Source organism: Uranotaenia lowii, chromosome 2, assembly GCF_029784155.1.
Source record: "Uranotaenia lowii strain MFRU-FL chromosome 2, ASM2978415v1, whole genome shotgun sequence".
In the NCBI taxonomy this organism is placed as follows: domain Eukaryota; kingdom Metazoa; phylum Arthropoda; class Insecta; order Diptera; family Culicidae; genus Uranotaenia; species Uranotaenia lowii.
Genome location: NC_073692.1, coordinates 377,277,680 through 377,303,490, shown reverse-complemented (window position 1 = coordinate 377,303,490; position 25,811 = coordinate 377,277,680). Strand labels below are relative to the sequence as shown.

The window sequence follows — 25,811 nt, the reverse complement described above, 5'->3', positions numbered from 1 at the left end:
TTTGTCATTTTTGTCATTTTTGTCATTTTTGTCATTTTTGTCATTTTTGTCATTTTTGTCATTTTTGTCATTTTTGTCATTTTTGTCATTTTTGTCATTTTTGTCATTTTTGTCATTTTTGTCATTTTTGTCATTTTTGTCATTTTTGTCATTTTTGTCATTTTTGTCATTTTTGTCATTTTTGTCATTTTTGTTATTTTTGTCATTTTTGTCATTTTTGTCATTTTTGTCATTTTTGTCATTTTTGTCATTTTTGTCATTTTTGTCATTTTTGTCATTTTTGTCATTTTTGTAATTTTTGTTATTTTTGTCATTTTTGTCATTTTTGTCATTTTTTGTTATTTTTTGTTATTTTTGTCATTTTTGTCATTTTTGTCATTTTTGTCATTTTTGTCATTTTTGTCATTTTTGTCATTTTTGTCATTTTTGTCATTTTTGTCATTTTTGTCATTTTTGTCATTTTTGTCATTTTTGTCATTTTTGTCATTTTTGTCATTTTTGTCATTTTTGTCATTTTTGTCATTTTTGTCATTTTTGTCATTTTTGTCATTTTTGTCATTTTTGTCATTTTTGTCATTTTTGTCATTTTTGTCATTTTTGTCATTTTTGTCATTTTTGTCATTTTTGTCATTTTTGTCATTTTTGTCATTTTTGTCATTTTTGTCATTTTTGTCATTTTTGTCATTTTTGTCATTTTTGTCATTTTTGTCATTTTTGTCATTTTTGTCATTTTTGTCATTTTTGTCATTTTTGTCATTTTTGTCATTTTTGTCATTTTTGTCATTTTTGTCATTTTTGTCATTTTTGTCATTTTTGTCATTTTTGTCATTTTTGTCATTTTTGTCATTTTTGTCATTTTTGTCATTTTTGTCATTTTTGTCATTTTTGTCATTTTTGTCATTTTTGTCATTTTTGTCATTTTTGTCATTTTTGTCATTTTTGTCATTTTTGTCATTTTTGTCATTTTTGTCATTTTTGTCATTTTTGTCATTTTTGTCATTTTTGTAATTTTTGTAATTTTTGTAATTTTTGTAATTTTTGTAATTTTTGTAATTTTTGTAATTTTTGTAATTTTTGTAATTTTTGTAATTTTTGTAATTTTTGTCATTTTTGTCATTTTTGTAATTTTTGTAATTTTTGTAAATTTTGTCATTTTTGTAATTTTTGTTATTTTTGTCATTTTTGTCATTTTTTGTCATTTTTGTCATTTTTGTCATTTTTGTCATTTTTGTCATTTTTGTCATTTTTGTCATTTTTGTCATTTTTGTCATTTTTGTCATGTTTGTCATTTTTGTCATTTTTGTCATTTTTGTCATTTTTGTCATTTTTGTCATTTTTGTCATTTTTGTCATTTTTGTCATTTTTGTCATTTTTGTCATTTTTGTCATTTTTGTCATTTTTGTCATTTTTGTCATTTTTGTCATTTTTGTCATTTTTGTCATTTTTGTCATTTTTGTCATTTTTGTCATTTTTGTCATTTTTGTCATTTTTGTCATTTTTGTCATTTTTGTCATTTTTGTCATTTTTGTCATTTTTGTCATTTTTGTCATTTTTGTCATTTTTGTCATTTTTGTCATTTTTGTCATTTTTGTCATTTTTGTCATTTTTGTCATTTTTGTCATTTTTGTCATTTTTGTCATTTTTGTCATTTTTGTCATTTTTGTCATTTTTGTCATTTTTGTCATTTTTGTCATTTTTGTCATTTTTGTCATTTTTGTCATTTTTGTCATTTTTGTCATTTTTGTCATTTTTGTCATTTTTGTCATTTTTGTCATTTTTGTCATTTTTGTCATTTTTGTCATTTTTGTCATTTTTGTCATTTTTGTCATTTTTGTCATTTTTGTCATTTTTGTCATTTTTGTCATTTTTGTCATTTTTGTCATTTTTGTCATTTTTGTCATTTTTGTCATTTTTGTCATTTTTGTCATTTTTGTCATTTTTGTCATTTTTGTCATTTTTGTCATTTTTGTCATTTTTGTCATTTTTGTTATTTTTGTCATTTTTGTCATTTTTGTCATTTTTGTCATTTTTGTCATTTTTGTCATTTTTGTCATTTTTGTCATTTTTGTCATTTTTGTCATTTTTGTCATTTTTGTCATTTTTGTCATTTTTGTCATTTTTGTCATTTTTGTCATTTTTGTCATTTTTGTCATTTTTGTCATTTTTGTCATTTTTGTCATTTTTGTCATTTTTGTCATTTTTGTCATTTTTGTCATTTTTGTCATTTTTGTCATTTTTGTCATTTTTGTCATTTTTGTCATTTTTGTCATTTTTGTCATTTTTGTCATTTTTGTCATTTTTGTCATTTTTGTCATTTTTGTCATTTTTGTCATTTTTGTCATTTTTGTCATTTTTGTCATTTTTGTCATTTTTGTCATTTTTGTCATTTTTGTCATTTTTGTCATTTTTGTCATTTTTGTCATTTTTGTCATTTTTGTCATTTTTGTCATTTTTGTCATTTTTGTCATTTTTGTCATTTTTGTCATTTTTGTCATTTTTGTCATTTTTGTCATTTTTGTCATTTTTGTCATTTTTGTCATTTTTGTCATTTATTTATTTTGTAACTTTTGTAATTTTCTGAAATAGACGTAATTTTTGTATTTTTATTAATTTTTGTCATTTTTGTAACATTTGTAATTTTTGTCATTTTGCCATTTTTGGCATTTTTTTTAAGTTTTGTTATTTTTGTCATTTTTTGAAATTTTTGTTATTTTTATCATTTTTTGTCATTTTTCTCACTTTTGTCATTTTTGTCGTTTTTTTTTTATTTTTGTCATTTATGGTATTTTTGTAATTTTTGTTATTTTTCACTTTTGTCATTTTTTAAATTTTTTGGTTTTTTTATTCATGTTTTTTTTTTGCAATATTTGTTATTTTTGTCATTTTTGTAATTTTTGCCAATTTTTTAAATTTTTGTTTTTTTTTGTCTTTTTTTGTTATTTTTGTAATTTTTGTCATTTTTGTCATTTTTGGCATTTTTTTCATTTTTGTCATTTTTGTCGTATTTTCCCTTTTTTTATTTTTGTCTATTATGTTTTTTTGTAAGTTTTTAATTTATGTCATTTTTGTGATTTTTGTATTTTTTGTTTTTTGTTGAATTTTTTCAGTTTTTGTAATTTTAGTTATATTTGTCATTTTTGCATTTTTTTTTATTTTTGTCATTTTCTGTAACATTTGTAATTTTTGTCATTTTTGTCATTTCTGTCGTTTGTTTCCTTTTCTTTATATTTGTCATTTATGTAATTTTTGTAATTTTTGTTATTATTGTAATTTTTGTCATTTTTTAGTTTTTGCTTTTTAAAAAAAAATGTTATTTTTGTCATTTTTACCATTTTTGTAATTTTCGTCATTTTTGTCATTTTTGTTATTTTAGTCATTTTTGCTTTTTTCAGTGATAAAAAAATTTGATATGAAAATGCATTGGAATTTGAAATATTCCATTCCTGAATTTGTTGTTTATTAATTTTTCAAAAAGAATTAAATTTATAAAAAATTTGGCAGACAATCCTACACAGCAAATTCAATTGAAAATCGAAAGCTGAGAAAGTTGTTCTGACTGTGTTGTGTCGCTTTCTAATAAAGTGTTCTTAATTTACTCACAGGGCACAGAGCCCCTGGTAAATTTCCCTAAAAGCCTGCGACGCTAAATTATTTACTTTTTCCCGACCAACAATAGGAAAAGAAAACTCTTACAACAAGCTGCTGCCGTTTTATTCAAATGGCGCAGGATCGGCATCCAAGCGTGATGCCTATTTAAGCCATTTCGATTCAGAAATGTGAGAAGACGTGACGCATTAAGCCTTCATCTAAGCTCAGGTCTAGTGAGCATTACCTATACGTTCATTTAAATAGAAGAAAAAAGTGAAGGTGCACATTAGGGTGTCCCAAAATTGCATTACTTCTGGGAATCTGGGGGCTCACCCTCCAAATGGTAGATTAGGATGTGCAGAACAAACTTTTGTATGGAGCTGACTAAAAAAAATCATGTTTAGAGGTTCCGCAAGCGCGATCTTTAAAAAAAGTCCACTTTCAAAAGATTTGATTTTAAATAAATTCTGGGTCCAAAAATTTTCATAAAATTTATATATTTTATATTTTTTTAATTTTGTTTGAGTTAAAAACTACACGTAAAAAATACAAAATGAACCAAATTTGTATCAAAATGTTAAACTAACAAGCAATTTTCAAGAAAAAAAAAAATTTTCGGTCCAAAAATTTTGAATTCAACTGACCAAAATGTGTACCAAGCGTAGAATATTTTTAATACCAATGCCATCAAAAGATGCGGATTTTTGTGCACTTAAACATTGCTGAACAAAACATGTGGTTTGTATCAACGTGTGAACAGCTATTCACGTTTTAATGCTTAACAAAAATAACAATTTAGGATATTTTGTATTTAATTTATTAAATTTGTCTTAATAAATACCGACTTTAAAATCAAAATACTTGCAAAAAAAGACTTTGATGGTTTAAAGGAGTCATCAGAAGGCCATATGCCGAATTTGAGCAGAATCGGACAACAGGAAGGGGTCGCACTGAATCTCAAGTGTGAAAGGAATTCTGAGACATAGTGTTCTGCCACAAAAATACAATCTTTGAACAGCCATAACTTTTTTGTTTTAAGTCCAATCGAGTTGCAGTCTTCAGGTGAAATGTTAGTCTTAATTGAAATTTTAATAAAACTTACATAACCAAGCAATCGATTGATAAAGACAAAAATGTATGATGAAAAACCAGTTTTTTATGCTTCTTTAGAACACTATGTCTCAGAATCCCTTTCACACTTGAGATTCAGTGCGACTCCTTCCTGTTGTCCGATTCTGCTCAAATTCGGCATATGACCTTCTGATGACTTTTTTAAACCATCAAAGTCCTTTTCTGCAAGTATTTTGATTTTAAAGTAGGTATTTATTAAGACAAATTTGATAAATTAAATAAAAAATATCCTAAATTGTGATTTTTGTTAAGCATTAAATCGTGAATAGCTGTTCACACGTTGATACAAACCACATGTTTTGTTCAGCAAAGTTTAAGTGCACAAAAATCCGCATCTTTTGATGGCATTGGTATCAAAAATATTCTACGCTTGGTACATATTTTGGTCAGTTGAATTCAAAATTTTTGGACCGAAATTTTTTTTTTCTTGAAAATAGCTTGTTAGTTTTACATTTTGATAGAAATTTGGTTCATTTTGTATTTTTTACGTGTAGTTTTTAACTCAAACAAAATTAAAAAAATATAAAATATATAAATTTTATAAAAATTTTTGGACCCAGAATTTATTTAAAATCAAATCTTTTGAAAGTGGACTTTTTTTTAAAGATCGCGCTTGCGGAACCTCTAAACATGATTTTTTTTAGTCGGCCCCATACAAAAGTTTGTTCGGCACATCCTAATCTACCATTTGGAGAGTGAGCCCCCAGATTCCCAGAATTAATGCAATTTTGGGACACCCTAGTGCACATCTGTGTTGAATGATAGAATTAGGTTACGGGTGCATTGTCCGATGAATTTGAGTTTTCATTTGAATTTGAATGAAAGTGCAAGTTTTGTGGTTGATGGAGGTTTGAATCATTATGATTTAAAAAAAATGTTTACCTAAATAAATAGGATCTCTAAGTCTTGATTTTTTTCCTGGAGTCTGATAGTTATGTTTTATTCTAAAATTCTCATTAAGAGTTGTTATAAGATCCAACATTCCAAAAATTTCAACATCTGAAATCACAATTTTCTTCGGAATCAGAATTTGAATTCACAAGAACTTTGAATTCTGTTCAAGATAGTGATTTTCAATCTTCCAGTTTTAGAGTTCATAACGTGTACGACTACAAACGCTGTTTTGATGAAAAATGTAATCAATAAGACATTATTCAATTTGAACAGCACCTTCTACAAGCAGCACCCAAATTTGAGTCCGAGTTAAGGATTCACGCCTCAGTGAACAAGCAACGAACAACCAAAGACCCCCATTCCGAAGCATTGTGATTGATTCACTGTTTTTAGCAACAGAGAGATTAAATCACAGGCCCAGACACCCCTCCGATTGGGGTCTTTCCCCATCCTAGCCTGACTTCGCCAATCAACAGAAGAACAACGACGACGCAAGCCAATGAAGCATTCTTATTGCGTAACGCGTAATGCAAACAGTCGTTAATTTTCTTATCCCTTAGGCGTAAGGCTTATACGCGGTTAGACCTCAAATAAAAGACCTCCAAAATGGTACGGTTTGTTGCCCTCAACTTGATGTGGTGCTTAGGAGGGCCACATTTCAAGGTTAAAATGGTGTATTTAGTGCCATCCAGTAGAGTGCGTTACTATACTGTTTTTTGTTGTTGGTGAGGTTACTCGGACGTATCACTCTCCATTTCATCCTCACTAGTCCGAAAAGAGAGAGACCCTCAATTTTTTTGGCTAGTTCGTATTAAACTCACATAACTTTTGGAGATGGCCACCGGAACCATCCGATTGCGATTAGGTAACCGTGGAAATATAGCCTCTTCGGCGACTTACCACCCAATGGTTTTTTCTTCTCTTTTTTGTGGAACCCACCTGTTCATTAATTTAGCCCCTAAGTTTTCTTTCTTCTGCTCACATGTCAGTCTTTGTTAGTGCGATATCTATCGGTTGTACCTTTCTTTGGAAGGGTTCACACACGTCTGGCCAGACGGGCGGAAAGATTATCGTCCTTGCGGATTTGCGATAGTGATTATGCAAATTCAAATACTGGGCGTTTAGCATGAACTTTGTTTAAAAGGCCTTATTATTGGAGCTAAAGTATTGAGTAATATAAACCTCCGCTCATAGTTGGGCAGTTTTCAAAACCAGTTATTAATTTGTTGTATTTTTTCAAAAAAAAATTAAAAGGTTACTAGCCTACCCTGTGTTCTTCGCTACACCTTTTAAATTGATGAAAATTTAACCAAATAGATTACTTCTTATTTTCTCAAACAACTATTTTTTGTTTCCAAAACCTGCCCTAGAATTGGATTTCCAATCATAATGTTGCATCTAAAATTAAGACTCTGTATTAATTTATTCATGCATAAGTTACTAAATTTCGCCTCAATAAATGTTTTACTTGTATGGAATTTCTCTCCTGATCCAAAATTGGTTCTTTTTGCATGATCACTTCCCAAATCATTAAAAATAAAACTATAAGAGCCGCCGTGTTTAATAATCAAGAAAACGTTCCTCGCACCCCAATCCTTTCCATGGAAAATTTGCTTGATAATTTCTAAAGTTATTGAAAAAAATGTAGGTGCATCCTTCTCCCTTTTCAAGCTCCCCACTGAAAAGAAAGGAGGAGTCTAAAATTCTTATTTCCATATACTTTCCTATGACAAATTTGACCCCATTTGCTTAAAATGTTATCGTGTTATGCAAAAATTGTATGAGAGCCCCTCTCTTCCCTATTCTTTCCTTCACTGGAGGGTTCCCGAATAAGAATAGAAACATTTTTCCGTTCCAAAAACCCTTTCCTACTAAAGTGGGTTTCTTTCGTATGAATAATTCCATAGATATGCAATAAAAATGTATGAGGATCGCGTCTTTTCTTCCTATCTCTCTCAATAGAAGAACGAAAGGGTCCCAAATAATTAAAGAAACATTACTCGTATGAAAATACAATCCCATACCGTATTCGTTGCCTTTTGACTGATTAATTCACGACATCTTAAAAATAACTGTGGTGGCCCCCTCATCTCTTTCTATTTGTTTACTGGGATCAGGGAGGGGTCTCAAACAACCATAGAGTCTATTTCCGTATCCAAATACCGTCCCACGCCAAATTTAGTTCCATTTGCTCGATTATTTTATCAGTCATGCAAAAATTGGGAAAATTTCGTTCACCCAAATACTCTCGCATGTCAAATTTGATTCCCCTCGCTTGATCAGTTATCGAGTATTGTAAAAATTTGTATGGGCTCCTTCCCCTCTTCCTATCCTCCCAATGAAAATCGGAAGAAGTATCAAATAATAACAGAACGTTTTCCCATATCCAAATGTCTTCCCAAGCCAATCCCTCAATCCCTCCACTGGAAGAGGGGAGGTCACAAATAATCATTGAAACATTTCTCGTATCCAAATACCTTCAAATGCCTAATTTTCGAGTTATGTTAAAAATGTAAGAGAGCCCCCCTTCCCCTTCTTATTTCCCCTCTGGAAACCTTCATAGAAATATTTTTCGTAGTCAAATTCCCTCTAATGCCGAATGTGGTACTAAGGCTATGATCATTTAGAATCCGGGTAGTTACAAACGTGTGTATTTTAAAAACTATTCATTTGATCGAAAAAATTTCTACGAAGGAAATGAAGGTGTTGATATGATATTTAATGTAAAAATATAAAAAAAAATTAATCATTAATGACAAGAAATACCCTTACTTTATCATAAAATCTCTTTTTTATCTTTGCACACTTTTTCAGTTTTACCACAGAAGCAAAACCTTTGCAAAATCATGATATTTTACACAAATTCATTTGGAAAAACCAATTGGAATGTGGTTGGAACCTTTCCGTGAATAGGCATCTCGACGAATTTGACCTCTTAAATTGGGTTTTTAACATAAATTTTTTGGTCCATCAGAACATATCTATCACATTGCGTAAAAACCGGTTGCACAGATTACGATCTATGAAACTGCTCATTTCTAGTGATTTGCTGGGTATCTTCCGAAAACGAATTTACTGGATTGTTAAGGGGTCTGCATTCAGCTATCTCCAATAACCATAGACTTTTTACCATAGCTGAGATCAGGTTCCATTCCGATGCATGGTTTGAACTTCGTGAACATTCTAGTGTGGCTGCTTATGCTTCTCAACCATCGTAAATATCTCAAACACACGTTAACTTAAAAATCTGTAAAAAAAATAATAAAGATAGTCCTTTTCATAATCAACACAACGCTGCTAAAGTTTTGCGAGCTCTAGAAATGTAGCTATCACCGAAATAAATGCCCGGATACCAAATGATCATAGCCTTATACAACGAGAAGTTTATATTGAATTTAGAAAAAAAAATTGTTAAACACCTACCTTTCGATGATCTGAAAAATATATTAAACTCAATTTAATTGAACAGAATATAAAGCAGCACTTTTTCGACACTTGAAAAATAACTAATAAAACCAATCGAATTCATAATGTTTAAAACTTGACAGCTTTTTGTTACTCATGGTTATTGAAAAGTAGCTTTGAATAGAAAATTAACTATATGTATGGTTTATTTAAAACTGTGCATGGTTTATCAATCAAAGAAAAAACAGCTTTTGCACAGTGTAAATTTGATTTTTAAAATATAATTTAATAAAAAGAAAATTACCAGTTTCATCCACCATAAGGTAAATTTTCATCATTGTTGATTTTGATTTCAGTAGAACAAATAGTTCTAAAAAAAAGCAATTCTATAAAAAAAAAAGCAAAATGCACTTTCAACTGAAATGATTTACTTAAATTTTACAATATAACAAAGATTAAATCAAACAATATATAACAGAAAAAATAAGTGCTTCAGAAAATGTGCTGCTAAATAAACAATCAAAACCAATTTTTAAAGGATACGAGTTGTAATTGTTGGAACACTTTCGGCTTTTCATGAAGAATTTTCTCTTTCTTAACGGCTGGTGTGGCTCCTGTTAGCTCCGGCTCTAAAGATAATTCTCTCTTCCACCGATGAGACCTATTCCGACTCCTCAATTGGTCCAACGGCCATTTCTTCAAGTTAAAGATCCAATTTTCAGCTTAGTTTCTCATTTTGAGAGCTCTTGAAGTTTTTCGGTAAAAAAAACACACCCGTCAACGACGGCCATAGCCTACCAAGTCCTCTTCTCGTAAACTTGCTGGCTTTTGACGAAAAACTCTACATTGAATCAATCCTTACATACGTTTTCTGTTTCTGAAGGGCAATGTACCTAACGCGTATTCAAAGCTGTCGTAAAAAATCGTCTATTATCACCCATAATTCAACACTATTATTGATAAAGTTTGAACGATTCCATCCGTAAAGTGCGGTAGTGATTGCCGATAGTGAAAGTGATTCCTTATTCGATTGAACATTTCCAAAAAAATCGAAAAAACTATCAGTTTATCGTGCTTGCTATACCCTCAGTAGCATACTTCCACGTCATACGGTTCCCGGAAAATAGTTCACCCTTCAGAAACACCAGCAAAGAACCAGTTGCGAAGCAGAAATGGACAAAAACAAAAACAAGCCTGTAAACACCTCCACTACTGGTCGCCCAACAACAATAACAACAAGATCTACATCATCGTTGCCTGCCTTGTTTGCTGACGGGCGAGCACCAAAACGTACGAAAGACGACTTAGCTGTATCCAGCGACACCGAGGAGATTGAGTCTCTAACTGATTTGTGGGACAAAATGCGTCGCATGATGGCTGTAGAGAATGACCGGATTCAAACTAGCATCGAGGCAAAAATCGAGGAATGTACCGGGGAGTTGCGTCAACGGATCGAGGGTTTGGAAGATCAGCTAAGTGCATTGAAAGAAGAATGTTCTTGCAATGTTACAAAGATAAACGACGACATCCTATCCATTCGTGCTGATCTTCAGTTTAGCTTGGAATGTACCGAAAAGCTGGAGAAAAATTGTGAGCTCGTTATTTCTGGTATTCCTCACGTTGAAGGAGAAGATTTAGACATCATGTTCCAAAATATTTGTTCTGAACTTGGCTTCACCAACAATCCCATGGCAAAATTGTTGCGTCTCTCCAAACCCCCGATAAAACCTGGATCATCGCCACTGATACTGTGTGAGTTTGCTCTTCGAAATTCTAAGAATGAATTTTACCGGGCTTATCTGAGGAATCGCTCCCTAACCCTGCGTAACATCGGATTTGATAACGACAGTCGTGTTTTCATCAATGAAAATCTGGCTCAACATGCAAGAATTATTAGATCTGAGGCGATTAAATTGAAGAAGATGGGTGCCCTACAAAACGTGCAGACGAGAGATGGTACTGTATTTGTGAAGCTGACTGGTTCATCCGTGTTCACACCGATTCATCGAGTTGATCAACTGCCCGGCCGACGCCATCAAACCCTTCCTTGATAGCTATTCTTTTCCTTCCCAATTATTCCTTTGACTCCCATCCTAAAATCCTTTTGATTCCGTCCGCTCCTGAAAGTTAAAACGAAGTACACATTTACCTTTCCTTGTTAAAACCCTTCTCCTTCCCCATAATACTCCTGTGAATCCATCCTTAAGTTATCCATGTATCCATGTCCTTCCTAAAAGTCTGTAGCTGATGTTGCTGATTGGATCCTGTTGATGCTGTTCCTGGTCGTTCCTGATCGTTTTGGACATAGAAGCGTGAGATACAGCACAACTGTGCTTCAAAAAATACGCGGTATGATGATAATAATATTTTCCCTAGTTTGTAAAATCACTGCTCAAAATAGTTCGTTGGAATTTTTTTTTTCTCTTTACACTTGTACACCCCTGATAGTTTCTTGCGATTTTTTTTTTTTTCATTTGTTATCAGAAATGGTTTATATTCCAATTTTCATACCACTCACATTAGCTTTAAGTTTTGCCGAGACGCTCTTTCTGTTCTTTCTCATCACAACTTTTTTAATTGACAATGGTTAGTCCTCCTTTTAACGATACCTCTTCACATATAACTAAGGCTGTTTTAAATGCTGCCATGAGTAATAACTTGATTAATGTTTGCCATATCAATGTTCAAAGTCTCTGTGCTCGCCATATGACCAAATTTGAAGAACTCAAGTATATTTTTTATGATAGCAAAGCAGGTGTTATTTGCATGACCGAAACTTGGATGGATGATTCAATTCGCAATTCCCAAGTACATATCGATGGTTATTATATTCTCCGCAATGATCGAAATCGTCATGGTGGAGGAATTTGTGTTTACATTCGAAGCAACCTGAAACATAAAATCCTTAAAAAATCTTCCACCCATGTGGATTCTATAAATTCTTCGGAATTCTTTATTTTTGAATTATCTATAGGCTCATCTCGAATCTTGATTGGTGTCTATTACAACCCCCCAAGAAATGACTGTTCCGAAACTCTCGTGAACCATTTTCATGAATTCGGCCTTAATTACGAACATACATTTTTTATAGGTGACTTTAACACAGATTTAAAAAAGCGATCTTCACATTCTCAGCGATTACTTGATTCTTTACAGTCGTTATCGTTTGACAGCGTAGGTACAGAGCCCACTTTCTTTCACAATACTGGTTCCTCTTTACTCGATCTTTTACTGACTAATTCATCAGAATTTGTAGACAAGTTCAATCAAGTTTCAATTCCCGGAATTTCACACCACGACCTTATTTTTTGCACACTCAACTTTTCACGTGATGATCCAGTTACGGGATACTGGTATCGCGATTATTCGAACTATGATTTCAATGGTTTGAATTCTGCTCTTGAAGAATTTAGCTGTGAAAGTTACACTTGTGTTAACGACCCTGATATAATATTGAACATGCTGAACATTGAGCTCAATCTTATTCATGAAAGGTTTTTTCGTTATAAGTTCAGAAACTTTAAGAAGAATCTGTGGTTTACAAATGATATCAATAGAGATTTGGCTTACCGTAATTGGAAACGCAATAAATCCTCAGAAAATTTATCATTATTCAAACAACTTCGAAATCGAGTGAACACTTTAATTCAAAATGCAAAAAGTGAAATCGACAAAAAAAACTATTGATTTTAATCTTCCACCCAAAGCTGTGTGGCGAAATATAAAAAAACTTGGCCTGACTAAAAGATCTTCCGAATCTCACCAAAATAGTAACTTCTCGGCTGATGAAATAGACTCCTATTTCTCTACAAATTTTACTGATTGCTCAAGTTCATTTACAGCTCCTCATAGATCAAACGGATTTAAATTCAGGCTCGTTGAAGATTATGAAATAATTAATGCAGCGTATTCTATAAAATCAAATGCAACTGGATTTGATAACATTCCAATAAAACTTATTCAAATTGTTCTCCCGAAAATTCTTCCTGTTCTGAAACATTTATTTAATTGTATTATCATATCTTCGAAATTTCCTTCTGATTGGAAAACATCAAAAATAATACCTTTGCCCAAAAAATATAATTGTGATACGATTTCTAATTTGAGACCTATAAGTCTACTGTGCTCTTTATCAAAAGTTTTCGAGAAAATAGTCAAGGAACAAATATCTATTCACATTAATCAAAATGGACTCTTAAACGAATTCCAATCTGGTTTTCGTAAAAAGCACAGCACTGAAACTGCTTTAATAAAAGTACACGACGATATATCCAAATGCATTGATAGAAAAGGGATAGCCATTCTACTCTTGATTGATTTTTCAAAGGCCTTCGACCGCGTGTCCCATGTGAAATTGTATAACAAACTAGTTTCGTCTTTTTTATTCAGTTCATCTGCAGCAAATTCATACCTGGATCATACCTGGATGACCGGAAACAAGCAGTTTTTCATCAGAATAATCTATCTGGATTTGAAAATATTAAATCAGGTGTTCCCCAAGGATCGGTACTCGGTCCCATTTTATTTTCAATGTTTATAAATGATCTACCACACGTACTTTCACATTGCTCGGTCCATTTATTTGCCGATGATGTACAATTGTATTTTTGCAACTATGGCAAATATAATCGCACTGATTTGACTCTCAAAATTAATCAGGACCTTCTTAGCTTATACAGATGGTCAGAAAATAACTTGTTACCTATAAATGCATCCAAAACCCAAGCCATCCTGATTGATAAATCGAATCGTTCCTATGTACCACCTGATTTAGTTCTGAATTGCGAAACACTGACTTTTGTTGACAAAATTAACAACCTTGGTGTAATTTTCGATCGTAGTTTTAATTGGGGAATGCAAATTAAACATCAATGTGCTAAAATTTATTGTACTCTCAAGCAGTTGAACATCACAACTAGATTCTTAGATGTTCAATCAAAACTCAAGCTCTTTAAAACATTCATCTTACCCCACTTCACATACGGAGCTTTTGTTATATCCAATGCCTCAGCTTCTTCACTGGCAAGACTCAAAGTGGCTTTGAATGCCTGTGTCAGATATGTATTCAGACTTCCAAGATTTTCCAGAGTAACTTACTTACAGAAGCATCTTCTAGGCTGTTGTTTTGATAAGTTTTATCATTTCCGTTCTTGTATGGTCATGCACAACTTGATTACTAGTGGCACTCCTCCGTATTTAAGATCTCTACTTATACCACTTCGAAACTCACGCTCTTCCAGCTTTCAAATACCAAACCATAGCTCCAGTTACTATAATTGCTCATTCATGGTAAGGGGTATCGCAAACTGGAATCAACTACCCAACGCTATCAAGAATATCACAAACAGAGGAAGTTTCAGAGAGAGTTTATTGGCAAAACTGAATAGTTAAAGTTAGGGTATTTTTACATTTATAATAGGTACACATTCAGAAACAGTTATTTCTAAGTTTTTTCTTTTCATATCAAACGAATTATTACTCACAATGTAACAAATTAAAAGATTATCAATCTTACGTTGCATTAATAAAGAATAAATAAATAAATAAATAAAATACGAAAAAACTAGTTAGGAAAAGGATCGGCGGTTGAAAATGAACAAAAAAGAGTTTATTTATAAAAAGACAAAAAAAAATTATCCAAACCCTACCTGGGGTAAGTGTGGACGGCTTGATAAAGACTTGATGTTTACCCATTTTTTCAATTTTCTGTCCTTTAAACAAGTTCACTGGTGTTGGGAAAAAGTGGTAGAAATTTTGCCACTTGCGGCACATTTTGAAAATTTTGCAATGTAAAAACGTTTCCAAGATCTGTGGCCTTCAAGTTTTTTTACAACACGTGTTGTATTTTCGCATGCTGTGATGCAAAAATAGCAATATTTCTATCACATACGGCTGAAATAGAAACAGTGTTGTAAAAAATACAGCGCCCCAAGATCTTGAAAACATTTTTGCATGGTAAAATTTTCATAATATCAAAATTTCTACCACTTTTTCCCAACACCAGTGAACTTGCTCTTATCCAATACAATTCAGCTATATTGAGCGAATGCAATGAATGCGAGAAAATTTGGTAAAGTTCTTGTCTTTTCTGGAATAAGTATATATTTTTGATAAATTCGGATCTCGTTTGTTGCAACATACACTGCCGGTCAAAAGTTTGGGATCACCCGCTAAAAAACATGCAAATTTTGATCGTTCATACACCCAAAATAATCTCCAAGTAGTGGCTACGTGAAAAACTACATAATTTTTATCCACTTGATTTTCACGTAGATGCTACGAAATAAATATGCAAACGCGTCCTTGTAGGAATTGGAGCTTTAAGAAAGTCACCTACATTTTACGTAATTTTGAGTGAGTTCAACGCGATGTATTTTTGAAAGCTACGGTGACTACTTTTCCTTTTTATTATTGTTTTTATTTAAATCGAAATTTTTCTTTTTATTATTGTTTTTATTTAAATCGAAAATAACTATGAAACTTATTTTCAAAAAATTCCAATTTTATAATTTGGATTTCCCAAATGCAGTTTCTCGGATCATCATGTGTCGATTTTGTCGGAATCAAAAATTGCACGGATTCCGATAATTTCCTTGAAGCTGGACTGTTGGAACCTCCAACAGTGGAAATCGATGCTGTGGCAGGGGCCGTGTATAGAAAACCTCCTTCGGGCCACCTGACTGTTCTCACCTCCGATACTTCCGGAATCTTCCTGACTATAAACGTCTTCTTGAAGCCAGTACTTCCCGATCCTTCTTCTTCTTAGATTTCTTGTACAGGTATTCTAGAAAAAGAAATAAAGAAAATAATATGGATTCAGTCGTCAATACGAAACCAATGAAACTTACCGGAATATTCGCCTTGCCAGCGAAAATGTCAATTCCGAATATGTTAGTAGCTCGCTGGTATTCGGATACATGAAACTTTTCTCCCTGGAAGGGGGACTAGATGTATCAAGGCTGGCCAAATTTTTTTTTGGTAACTAGGAAAATTTTAAAACGTATAAACAAATTAAGCTGTCGGAAGAGTGCCTTTTTCCTTATAAGAAAAATGATCACACGCACGAAAAAATTGATCAAAACGGAATTCAAGACACCCACTTAGAATTTACGTGAAATTCAAATATCAGTTACCGGTTGATATGTATTAGTTGCGCGGAAGTAATGTGGTTGCTACAGGACACACGTAGAGTCGATGGGATACATCAAAAACTTAGTTTACGTGAAAAATCCCGTAAAATTAATTTCTTTATTATTTTTGGTGTATATACATTTTTAGCCAGAATCCTCTCGTCGATGAATCTAGCTTACAGTTTTGATTCTTTATTCTTGAAATATTTTACAGATTCCAAGGATTTTCTTAATTGTATTAAAATACCACTGCAGGGATAGGATTTTTAAAGGTCATTTATGAAAACCATAAGACATTGATAATGTGAATTGCCATTATTCATTCCTAAATTGACTCAATCTGTCTATGTTTGGCAAAACAATTCGGAACACAAAAAAAAGGTTTTTTTCCAATATTCCATTGCAGACGAAACAAGGCCAAATTTTATTAAATTAAAAAAAAAAACAAATCTTCTGAACATATTTACCACGCGTGACGCAACAATATTTCGGCTTGAGGCTTAAATAATAATCACTTTGCCTCTGGACTTAGTGATGCTTGTGCTCATCTGTAGCTTCAAAGTTGGCATTCCAGATTGTCTGGTTTATTCCCGGATATTTAGGAAAAGTCCAATCGGGCCTGAACCTCCGAATTTTATGGAAACCTGACTGAATTTTGCCCGCATTTATACACATAAGTCACACAATTTTGCAAAATTCGTATTAAGTTATGATAAATTTTTACGTTTGGATGCAAAAATAAATTTTTAGGAGTATCCCTGTTCTTAATTATTAAAAATTTAAATTATTTTTTATTCTTTCGAAGCGCATGTTTTGATGAGTCCCTGCTTGTCGGAAGTTTGTGGGTTGATACGACAATCTAAATACAACCTTAAGGCGAAGACTAATCATAAGGGCCCTATATTGCATAGTCTGCAGCTCTCTAAGATGACTTTTGCAGGCTTTGCCCCATAGTGATACAAGGTATTGCAACCTCGCTTGAGTGAAACAGTCCGAAGTATACGTTTTTCAGGCAATGAACGCAGAAATTTTCCAAAAAGCCGCACAGACTGGAGCCAATGTTCTTCTGAGGTGCTCTATGTTGGCTGTGCAGCTTAAAGTATCGTACAAATGTAGTCCTAAAAATTTGAACTCGCGTTCCCGTCCAATTATCGGGCTGCCTGTACTGACCAACGGCAGCTGTATATGTACGAGGTTTTCGATAAGTTCAACAAGAGGAAACTATAGTTGAAGTATTCCTGGGGGCTTCCAAATCATTTCCAATCCATTTCACTATCTTAAGATGATCGGCATCGCTGTATGAGAATAGGGTATCGTCGACGAAAAACCGAACTTTGGCGTGCAGATGCATCAGCGGGAGGCCGTTGATAAAGACCAAAAACATGAGTGGACCCAGGTTGCTTCCCTGTGGTACTCCTGTCATTATGGTCCTTTTGGCGCTTGATACTTCTGTTGAGGCCACAAATTGTTGATGAGCTGTTGAATAGCTTTCGATTAGCCGAAGGGGCCATTCTAGTTTCTGTAGTGGCAACGAATGATCAATCGTATCGAACACTTTTCTCAGATCCAAGAACAGGGCACCAACATATTTACGATTGTCCAAATCATCTTACACGTCTTCCACTAGTTCAGTAGTTGCGAAAGAAGAAGATTTGGGTACCACGTGCGCCATCTTTAATGAATACTTAGAATTATCTTTTCCAAATCAAGACTTTTTTTCCTTCTCTATTATACAAATTAAGTTCACTGTTAGATCTTCTAGGACTCTTTAAACGATTTACCATATGAATTTCGGTCGAACAGCTGATTTCCAACTGTTTTTGGATCTCCCACTCGAATTTTTTCTGAATTTTTCTCGAACCTATCCAAAAAAATTGTCTATGATCTTCTGTATTTGACGCTATCTCAAAAACCACTTCGCAGATTGTCACCAAATTTTGTACAAGTAGAGGAAAGTCGGGTAAGGCGGACACTTTCAATATTTCGAACATGACAATGTTTGGCACAAATCTAATGATGGGAATATGTTTGCCTGTGTGTATCAACACTTCCGAGATCCTTTGTTGATTTACAGCAAGTAAGGTCTCATAATAGTAAAGAAAACAAACAAAAAATTGAAGATGCACCATTTGATGTTATTTTCTCTACACAAAATATTGTCCATAACTCGCAACATTTTCGTAAATATCAACGGTGGAATGTTGATTAGGCTTCTCATTGACAAACTGGAAGAAAACCAGCGAATTTTAATCGACGGGCTTGAGCAACAAACGTTTAAAAAAAAGTTCCTAGGTCGGGTAAGACGGAAACTTCAAGGTCGGATAAAATGGGCACATAAGTTTCCCCAGGTATTTAAAAATTTTCATCGGTTTGATCCTACATATGGCTTCAAGAGACCCTAGCAAGAACAATTATCGATCGAAAAGCATTCAGAATCTCAAACAGGCCATACAAATTGTCAAAAGTTGATTCCCGGTGAAAAAAGCTCCTGTAGAATACGGAATACCGAAAACCACGTTGTTTCGCTAGCGGATTCGAAGTTTCCGTTTTAACGGACGATTTTTAAAAAGTGTAATTTGCAAGCATATTTTAGATGGCTATAAAAACAGTTTTGCTGAAGAAAATTTTCTTATGCCATTGATGAATGAAATAACAAAATCCTAAACTGCCCATCTGCTCAAAGACTGCGACAAATAACGACATTATTTGATTTTCTATTGCGATTCTACCTTAGGGTGTCCGTCTTTCCCGACTTTCCCCTACACATAACATTACCATGAAGTTTCACGAAAAATTTCATCAATTTCCTCAAATGCATTCAAAAGTTATTCAAAATCAAAGTGTCGCATTTATTTTCGAATACACTCCTTACGCACAAATTGTAAGTAAATTGGAGTAAAGTTTGTTACGGTATTGATTTTTTTTTTAATTCATATATGTAGGTATGAAAATTCAGGCAAATAAACGGTCATTGACAAAAACCACTACAGAAGGAAAAAAATCAACGCAGCCAAGCATGAAATATCGCTTTTGCATAATTTAGCTCTGATTCGCTCATATTCAAAATTGCTCAATCTTAATACAGCGTGCTTCAATTTTATGAGTTGTTTATTTTCAGGTATCAACGACCGACTGAATCATAAAGATCTTCCATAGTTAAACCCTGGAGATGACCCAACGTTTGGAAGTCAGTCTACAGTTTGGGATCAATCTTAATTAAACGAAACGCAATAACTGACCAAGTCGCGCATATGCAAATGAGCTATGAGAACACTGCCGAAAGTGAAAGCCAGCAACGGGCCGCGGAAAATGAACAGTAATTTATCCGGGGATAAATCTGAAATCGTCCAGCCGCGGAATATAATCATTACTCATCATCGCTAACGAAAAATGCAGGCTTTCTTCGAGGTCGCCTTTAGAGGCTGCGGAAGGCGCTTTAATGTTGATCCCTCGAAATATCTCGTTTTACTCGTTGGGCTTCTGCTGGTGCTCGGGGCACAGCAAAGGGTTTCGGCCCAAAGGGACACAATCTGTCCCCCGCAGGATATCATACTGCCTTGCCGATGTTCACAGCGTGGCAGCGAAATTCAAATATGGTAAGTTGATTTTTACTATAATATTTTAGGAAAGGTCTAATGAGTTTTTTTCTACAGGTGCTCTCACAGCGACCTTCCAAGGGTGCTGAACGGTCTGAAGGCCGTTTCCAAATCGATCAACCGACCGATCGATGAACTGATTCTGGAGAATAACTTCCTGCCCTCGCTTCCGGGACGGACATTTGCCCCGTTGAACATTCTGAGACTTATGTTGAGGCACAACGGTTTGGAGCGAGTCTCCAACGGGTGGCTCAACGACTTGGACAAAACTTTGGTGGAGATATTTATAGTCGAGCGAAATCTTCGTAGTCTACCGGTGGATAGTTTGGTTGGCTTGAGAAAGTTGGAAGCAGTTACTATCCAGAGCGAGAATTTGAAGCGATTGCCCGACTTTTCGGGTCTTCCGAAGTTACGATACATCAATGTACAGAGTTCTTCGTTGATAGAGATAGCTCCACAGAGTTTCCGTGACTTGAAAAATTTGGAAACAATAAGTATAACTGGTAGTCGAGCGTTAAACAGGGTTGAAGGAGGTCTCTACAATGATCTACCGAAGTTGACTACCATAAACTTGTCGGAAAACGGAATTGACTGGGTTCATCTACGAGCCTTTGTAGGGTTGACTAATCTTAAAACGTTACAACTGAGTGGGAATAAGATTGGTGACGCAGGCATGATAGGTCGAGCGATTAAAGATATTCCCAACTTGATGACTCTGAGACTTGATCGAAACGTTATATCTCGGCTGAACGAAGCCAGCTTTGTTGATCTTCCGGCGTTGAAGGAACTTTTTTTGAACGATAACACCATTACGGAGATCTACCATGGGGCATTTCATAGAACGCCAAGTTTGAAATTGGTCCATCTGGAGAACAACTATTTGAGAAGAGTTCATCCGGAGTCGTTCCTGCAAGCTTCCGGAAGCGGAGTTGAGGTAATTCACCTACAGAAGAACGAGATCAGTCGAATTGAAGAAATGAGATCACTCCTCGATGCGCTACCCATGTTAAGGTTCCTGGACCTGAGCCATAACAAACTCGAAGCGATTCCTTTCGGAGCTCTCAGAGGTCATGGAACCCTCGAACAGCTGTATCTGAACAACAATAAGATCCGAATGATTGAGCGAGATGCCTTCATGGCCATGCCTGGGCTCCGAGAACTTCGCTTGAGTAACAATTCCCTCTCAGACCTGTTACCGATGCCATTCTGGAATCTGCCCGGCCTGAAAGGGATCGACATCTCTTACAACAACTTCAGAAGGGTAGAACCAACACTTTTGATAGGAGTTCCCTCCTTGAGACGTTTCGACATCAGTGGAAACTACCTCAACTCGCTTGATTCCTCGGCCTTCGCTCACACTCCGATGCTTGAGACCGTCAACATCTCCTTCAACGAGCTGACCATTCTTCATCCGACGACCTTCCGTGATTTAAACCACTTGTTTGAAATCGATGCCGGAGGTAATAAACTAAAAGAATTTCCCCCAGGCCTACCCCTGGCAGTTGAACGGGTCAATCTCCAGGGAAATCAAATCGAAAACTTCCCTCAGGTTCCAGCTAGTTCTCTGGATCTTCCAGCTCTCCGGATGCTAGACATAAGCGGAAATCGACTTACCAAAGCTCCTAAAGGTACCTTCCAAACGACTCCCCAATTGCGCTACTTGAGTCTTTCAAGGAACCAATTGCAAAGCATCGATGAAGGCAGCCTAACAGGGCTTAGTCGTTTAGAAGTGCTAAATCTGGAAGACAATCGCTTGTTAGCGCTTCACGAACGATCACTCAGCCCCTTGGACAACCTTCGTGAACTGAACCTTCAAGGAAATCGAATAGAAGTCCTCGTAGACCACCTGCTAGACAACAACGGACACCTGGAACGATTCGACGCCTCCAGAAACAGCATCGTAGAAATATCCCCGAAAGCTTTCCGCAACAGTCGATCCCTCCAGACCCTCGATCTATCAGGGAACAACCTCCGTGAGCTACCGGAATCCCTCTCCGGTTTAACCGAACTCAAGGAGGTTGACGTCAGCTTTAACCAACTAACCGAACTGACCCCGAACGTCCTCGGATCCTGGCGAAACCTGGAAGAGCTGAAAGCCTCCAACAACAAGGTCAATCAACTGTCTCAGGGTTCCTTGAGAAATCTACCGCTGCTCCAGTACATGGATCTTTCAAGTAACGAGCTGATGATACTGGAACATGGTTCGCTGCGGAATCTACCCGAACTGCAGGAGCTGGTGCTGGCCGATAACAAGCTGAGCGAGCTGAAGGATCGAATATTCGAGGATCTGCCGAACCTTCAGGTGAGTTGTTTTTATCTTTTATAAAACTCTGCAAGGACGCATCAAACAAATAAATTGGTTTCAAGCCCTCTCAACACGTTCGTAGCCACGCAAATTTTGGTAGTTTTACTAACCAAGCCCAAAGAAATTCTCGGAGCATGAAAATAAAGAGAGAGTACCCAATGATTTAAAACGCATGGTGAAACTGAGCTGCTAACTTCAGTAAGAGAGCGTCACCCGTTTTTGATGTGACGGGACCTCCCAGGGATTACACCCGTCACCCGAATATGGGTTCCATGGCGACGAGTGTGTTAAAAGAACATATAAGATAAAAATAAAGCCATTCCCCAGGTGTTGAAGAGCTCGCTAATTATCGAGCCTTTCCAAAACAACAAGGATAGGTATACACTGATGGACATAAGTATTCAACATAAGCTAACTCATCACATTTAGTTAGATTTAAAGTAACTCTAAATAGTTTGTGATATTTAAATATTTTTTATAGTGAACAAGTTTTGTGAAATGGTCTCTATCTAAGGGCATGACGTTTCCAATACTCTACTCTTCTCCCATAACAAAGAGGAAATATTCTTAAAGCACAGACAAACTAAAAGTTTCGAATACGTATGTATGTCCAGCAGTGTATAAGGACTTTATGCAGATGAAATTCTAGGCACTGAAAGCTTGATTAGTAATTTTTACTGTTCACCCTAAAATCATACACCATGCCCCCCCACCTAGTCCCCCACCCCCCATATTATTGGATTTCTCATGGCGAACATTTTCAGTTCTGTTTGAGCTATCGTTTTGAAAGCCTACCTACCTAAGGTTCCGGCGCTGATTGACCGACGCATAGGGCTGAGATAAAAGATCTCCACTGCTGGCGATCCGGAGCCAGATTGATCTAAAGTCAATCGATCCAGTCAAGATCTCATCCATTACGATGAGAAAAAGCAGCAGTGACAAAATACATCCTTGTCTCACTCCAGCAGTTCAGGAGATCAATATCGACCTGGCCGTGGATGTTGTAAAATGAGTTTTAGGTTGTCAGCATATAATAGCTATGGGCCGTCGAGATATGAGAGCGCATCGTTGAAGTAGATTAAGAAAATAATCGGTCCTAATTGGTTTCCCTGAGGCACACCAAAAGAAGCAGAGAATTGTCTGGGGAAAGAGTCCCCCGTACGAACTGTTAATTTATGTCCAGATTGGTAGTTTTTACAGTGGATAAGATTTGTTAGCTTCTTGGTTAGTGGAGAGCTGAATGTAGACTGAAAAAAAATGTTGCGGAAAAAGAAAACTTCCGTTTCCACAGAGGCGACCAGTCACCAGCATTCTTTGATTGCCAGTTATTTAAACACCCACCCTGATTCGGTCAATCCCAGGAGGAGCCGCAGGTTGCAGAAACGTCCAGGTTCCAGAACATTGGTGAACGCATCCGTAATTTCCTATTGCTACGTTCTGCAGCCTGTCGTGTACACATGATCTCGCAGGAAATTGTGTTTCATATCAATATGCTTCACACGCTTGTTTTCGGTGTTTGTGGCCATCGCAATGCAGCCACGATTGTCTTCAAAAATCTTAAGCGGTTTCCCAGGGGGAACTAGCTGCAGATCTTCTAGAGTTCTTTGAAGCCACAGTCCTTAGGAAACATTTACGGCTAAAGCTGCATCGTCTGCCTCACGGGATGACAATGCAACGGTTTGTTGCTTCCTACTGGCCAAGGACACCGTGTTACCGAATAACTTGAAGACATAACCGCTCACGGATTTCCTATCTTCAGTATCCGACGCAAAATCCGCATCAGCGTTCCCGATCAGTGCTCTAGCTATTTCGTCTCGCTTGAACTGAAGCTTGAGGTTCTTCGTGCCTTTCATGTATCGTGCGCTCTTTTCAGTGCTTGCCAGTGTACTTCACCTGGTTTACTTTGAAAAAGTCCCAAGTATGCAACGGCGAATCGGGACGGACACATAGCATTGTGTACATAAGACTGCCAAGTTGTTCACGATTCAGATGACAGACCGGATTTCCTTCATTCGTTGGAAGAAAACAAGTCTTCTCCATTGGTGTCTTTACGTGGTTGCAATCTGTCATATCGAATTTCTTCCACACACTATCCACAGCGACTTCTTGACTCAGATACATCGAACCAGCAGCACGACCATATCGCTTCTTGATTCCGAGAAAGGAGTCCACTTTCCCAAGGTCCGTCACTTGAAGGTTTTTGGAAAGGGTTAGAATGATCTGCTCCATCAGCTCCAGACGACCGCCAACGATGAGCAGGTCGTCAACGTAGATGACGATATACACCCGCCCTTGATCGTCGATTTAGGTAGAGCAATAGTCATGGCAGGAACAGGTAAAACCGAAGTTCAGAAGACGGTCATTCATTATTCCAACAACGTGAGCTTTGCTTGAGTCCATAAAGTAAGGTCCAGTTTTCTTCTCTGTTGCGCCGCCATCCAAGTATACGCTTCACAGCCAAAAACGCGAAGTTGGCTCATGTCTGGTTTGTGGCTTGTTCACATTTTTGCAGAGCAAGGCAAGGTCGGGCACTCGTTTGACATCTGTTGGTTATGTATACCGCAGCCAGAACCACTTCGTTCAACAGCGGCTTCGGAGTTTGGGATTCGGACAACATCACAAGAAACTTTTTGATGATTGTTCGATTGAATCGTTCTGAAACATCATTTTGCTGTGGTGTATACGCTGCAATTGGCTCAACCTGGATCCTTTTGGACACGCAAAACTTCCGCTTCGTTGCCACGCATAGAACATTTTCCGATCAGCTTGCCGTCGTACCGCACAGTTGCTTCCGATTTCTTGAAAGAAACGTTCAAATTTGCTTTTGCCATCAAAAGACAAAATATTCTCTCGAAGATCAAGAACAAACAGCACATCCTTCAGGACCAGTGAATCAAATTGTCCCTGATATTATCTCAAAACAAGCGACAAAGTAGACGTGTGGTTTTGTCTTTATTCTCTCTCTGTGCGACAACCTTTTGTCTCTCGCGTATGTGTATCATGCCAAAATGAAATAGGCAATCAAGAATTGTCGCGTCGCTGAGAAGATACTGACCAGTTTTAATGTGAAATTGTCCTGAAATTTACAACTTGGGCCAATCCGCTTCGCTTATGTGGGTAATCTATCTGATTTCGTAATAATGAAAAATTATGTGACCAGATCATAAGCTATCTGAGAAGAGCTCTTAGCCTAACTTTAAGGGAAACCATGCTAGAAGTAGTACAGGGACACTAGGTCGAGGCCGTGGCCAATCTGGCCGGTTCCGGAACGAAATATATCAAAGTTATCGGATTGAGACTTGCGACGTATTGATAGAAAGCTCTTGGCCTCTTCATGAAAGGAATAGATAGGAGAAGTGATTACGGGACACTTGATCGTGGCCATGGCCAATCTGCCCGGTTCCAGAACGAAATATGTCAAAGTTATCGGATTGAAACTTGCGACAAATTGATGGAAAGCTCTTTGCCTCTTCGTAAACGAAGTCGATAGGAGAATCGATTCGCGGACACTGGGTCGTGACCATGGCCAATCTGCCCGGTTCCGGAACGAAATATGTCAGAGTTATCAGATTGAGACTTGCGACATATTGATGTAAAGCTCTTGGCCTCTTCAAAAACGAAATCGATAGGAGAAGTGATTCGGGGACATTGGGTCCATCAATATGTCGCAAGTCTCAATCCGATAACTTTGACATATTTCGTTCCGGAACCGGCCAGCTTGGCCATGGCCCCGACCCAGTGTACCCAAATCGCTTTTCCCAC

General features: G+C 36.0%; 2 protein-coding genes across 10 annotated transcripts in view; one reads left to right on the top strand and one right to left on the bottom strand.

Moving 5' to 3' along the window:
* LOC129744067 (WW domain-binding protein 4) overlaps positions 1-25,811 on the bottom strand; it is a 50,312-nt gene that overhangs the window by 5,907 nt on the left and 18,594 nt on the right. The gene's annotated exons all lie outside the window — the stretch shown is intronic.
* Positions 1-25,811, top strand: part of LOC129744065 (protein artichoke) — a 63,741-nt gene that overhangs the window by 32,136 nt on the left and 5,794 nt on the right. For all 8 annotated transcript variants that reach the window (XM_055736409.1, XM_055736406.1, XM_055736408.1 and 5 more), the window contains exons 2-3: positions 19,267-19,744; positions 19,802-22,046. In XM_055736409.1, coding sequence (XP_055592384.1) covers positions 19,539-19,744; positions 19,802-22,046 — 2,451 coding nt within the window. In that variant the 5' untranslated portion in view covers positions 19,267-19,538. The remainder of the gene's footprint in view (positions 1-19,266; positions 19,745-19,801; positions 22,047-25,811) is intronic.